The sequence below is a fragment of the Trypanosoma rangeli genome (genome assembly GCF_003719475.1).
Source record: "Trypanosoma rangeli strain AM80 chromosome Unknown Tra_15.4_contig_00682, whole genome shotgun sequence".
In the NCBI taxonomy this organism is placed as follows: domain Eukaryota; phylum Euglenozoa; class Kinetoplastea; order Trypanosomatida; family Trypanosomatidae; genus Trypanosoma; species Trypanosoma rangeli.
Window position 1 is genome coordinate 1 of NW_021706428.1, and position 2782 is coordinate 2782.

A 2782-nucleotide genomic window follows, 5' to 3' on the forward strand; every position below is an offset into this window, starting at 1 on the left:
AGAACTGTGCGCGAAAGGGAGAAGATGGTTGTGGTGGATATATATATATATATATATATATATATATGTTGCTTCGCCTTGCAATGCACAATCTTTTTTTTTATTATTATTATTTGGTGTTTTAGGTGTGCTGAGTTGCGGAGTTTGGGCGTGCTGCTGCGCTGAAGAAATACGTGGCATACATTCCCACACGTCACTGGTACCAAAACATTTCCTTGTGCTTTTATTTTCTCATCTTGCGTACAAGGCACTTGCTTCTACTACTAATACAGCTATTGTCAACAAACCAACACACACACACACGCTTTTCTCAAGCCATGCGTCGGCCGCGCTGCCTCGCGCCGTTTATCCCCCTGGTGCTGCTCCTGCTGCTGTTGGCGATGCACTGCACCGGTGGGTGCCTCGCCGCCGCTTCCGCCCTGAGGCACCGCTGCAACTTCGACGAGGTGATGCGGAAAAGAGGTCCGCTGCCGACTGCGGTGGTGCGTGAGCTGCCGCGCAAGGGACAGGGCACGATGCAGGCGTACACCGCCACCACAAAGGAAGATGAAGGTGACTGGAAGCCCATCCGCATCAGGGCTTTCGTTGTTGGTGCGAACGACACTAGCATGGTCTGCAAGGAAGCGGGGAATGTGGTTCGGGGCTACGGTGGAAGGATGAAATGTGAAGAGACGCACGTGTTGACGGATGCGAAGAGAAAGACCCTTGAAGATTCTGTTCTTCCCAGAGCCATCAAGCTGCATACCGACCGACTCCTTGTCAAACCCATAAATGGCAAATTAATTGTGCCACGTGAGTTGTGTGGGTTGCTGAAACGGAGACATGTGCCTGAGGAGCACATGACGGAGGGCGTGTCAGACGCCGATATGGTTCTGTACGTTTTTGCGGGGCCAGCGAGTGGAGCCATTGCATGGGCTTCCTCGTGTGCTCTACTGCACGATGGTCGGCCGGTTGTCGGTGTTGTGAACGTTGATCCCCAGTACATAAACGGAGAGTCTGTTGATCGTGTTGTTGCACATGAGATTGCGCATGCTCTTGGATTTGATTGTCAAAACCTGCGAGGGAGGGGCCTTGTGTCCTCCAAGTATGGCGTGCGTGGGAGGCCCTCGGTGACGATGGTGACTGGACGCAACGTTAAGGAGAAGGCGGCAGCGCACTTCAACTGCGATTTGCTTGAGGGCATGGAGCTGGAGGACTACCCCTTGAAGAGCGCGGGATCCCACTGGGAGCGACGCAATGCGCTGGACGAGCTGATGGTTTCCGGCTTCAGCGTTGGCCGCTACACGGCACTGACGATGGCGGCGTTTGAGGACCTCGGCTACTACAAGGCTGTGTGGGGGATGGCGGAGCCGATGTCGTGGGGCAACAACTCTGGCTGCGAGTTTCTGACGAAGAAGTGCACGGAGATCAACAACCCTGCCACTGCCTACCCTCACATGTTATGCGATGCCTCCGACAACGCGACGCTTCGCTGCTCAACTGAACGCCACTACGTCGGGAGGTGCACCGGGAATCTTGTGGATGGCCATCTGAGCACAAGGGACAAGTGCCCCGTCGTCTCGTCGTTTTTTACTAAATCCAAGAATGGGGGTTCAGTTCTCAGCAGGTGCTCGGATGGGAGCGTTGCGTCTCTCCCGGGGTCGCTGACTGGCGAGGGCTCGTGGTGCCTGGATGCGGAATCCCTGCAGGCGAAGGCCGGCGACAGCAGTGACTATGCGAGCGTCGGCGGTGTGTGTGCGCAGGTGCAGTGCGCGGGGGGCAAGGTGAAGGTGAAGTACCTTGGCGGGAGTGGTTTTGAGCTGTGCCCCGAGGGCGGCGAAATCCAAGTGACGGCGTCGGAGCACTTCAAGGACGGCGGCAAGATCAAGTGCCCCCGGTACGCTGAGGTGTGCACCGTCGCCGCGGATGGCAGCGGGCTTATCTTCGACTGGGATGAGTTGGAGCTCCAGCGTGCGAAGGTGGCCTCCCCGCACACTTTTTCCAACAGCGGCTTGCTTCCGTGGGCGCGAAATGTCCACGCCTACATCACGGGCAGGGACGGCGGTGCGGCAGCCGCTGCTGGCTTCAGCTCCTTTGCGCTTCTTCTTGTGGCCACAGCCGCCGTGGCAGCGCTGCCGCTCTGAGAAGCTGCCGTGATTTGGGACGGGCACAGCACGTCTGGGCCCAAAAAAAACGTGCAACGCGTCCCTACGGAGCCCTGCGCACGATGCGTAAAACATCACTAATATACTACACACTCTCACCCCCCATTACCCCCCTTTGTTTTTTCAAGGACGAACTCTAAGAAGTATTGCTTTGCTTTGCCCACTGTTCGTGGCAAGACCGATATTTGTGTGTTGAGGGGATTTAATTTTTTGTGAAAAATGTGCGAAAAAAAATCACTTTGAACGAAGGGACTGACTCCAGTATTGCATGTACGCACGCCTCTGCTGATGCGGGCAGGACAAGGGGAACTAACTCTACTCTAATGGGGGCGTGAGTGGATCTGTGCCTGTTCCGCTGACGGACAAGGGCGACTGCTTTCGTTGCCGCATTCGTTACACATGGGCTTATTTTTCTTTTTTCTTTTTTTACGTTTTTTTTTTGCAAGAACTGTGCGCGAAAGGGAGAAGATGGTTGTGGTGGGATATATATATATGTTGCTTCGCCTTGCAATGCACAATCTTTTTTTATTATTATTATTATTTGGTGTTTTAGGTGTGCTGAGTTGCGGAGTTTGGGCGTGCTGCTGCGCTGAAGAAATGCGTGGCATACATTCCCACACGTCACTGGTACCAAAACA

The 2782-nt window shown here is 54.5% G+C and overlaps 1 protein-coding gene across 1 annotated transcript, besides 3 other annotated features; it reads left to right on the forward strand.

The window, feature by feature from the left end:
- Positions 1 to 37: 37 nt before the first annotated feature.
- Positions 38 to 67: a microsatellite.
- Positions 68 to 317: 250 nt separating this feature from the next.
- TraAM80_09793 (surface protease GP63) lies at positions 318 to 2123 on the forward strand (the record flags this gene model as incomplete). The annotated part of the gene is made up of 1 exon (XM_029386456.1): positions 318 to 2123. One exon carries the CDS (start codon positions 318 to 320, stop codon positions 2121 to 2123), a length of 1806 nt encoding a protein of 601 aa, XP_029233697.1.
- Positions 2124 to 2549: 426 nt separating this feature from the next.
- Positions 2550 to 2585: a microsatellite.
- An 81-nt stretch (positions 2586 to 2666) lies between these two features.
- Positions 2667 to 2686: a microsatellite.
- Positions 2687 to 2782: the final 96 nt, after the last annotated feature.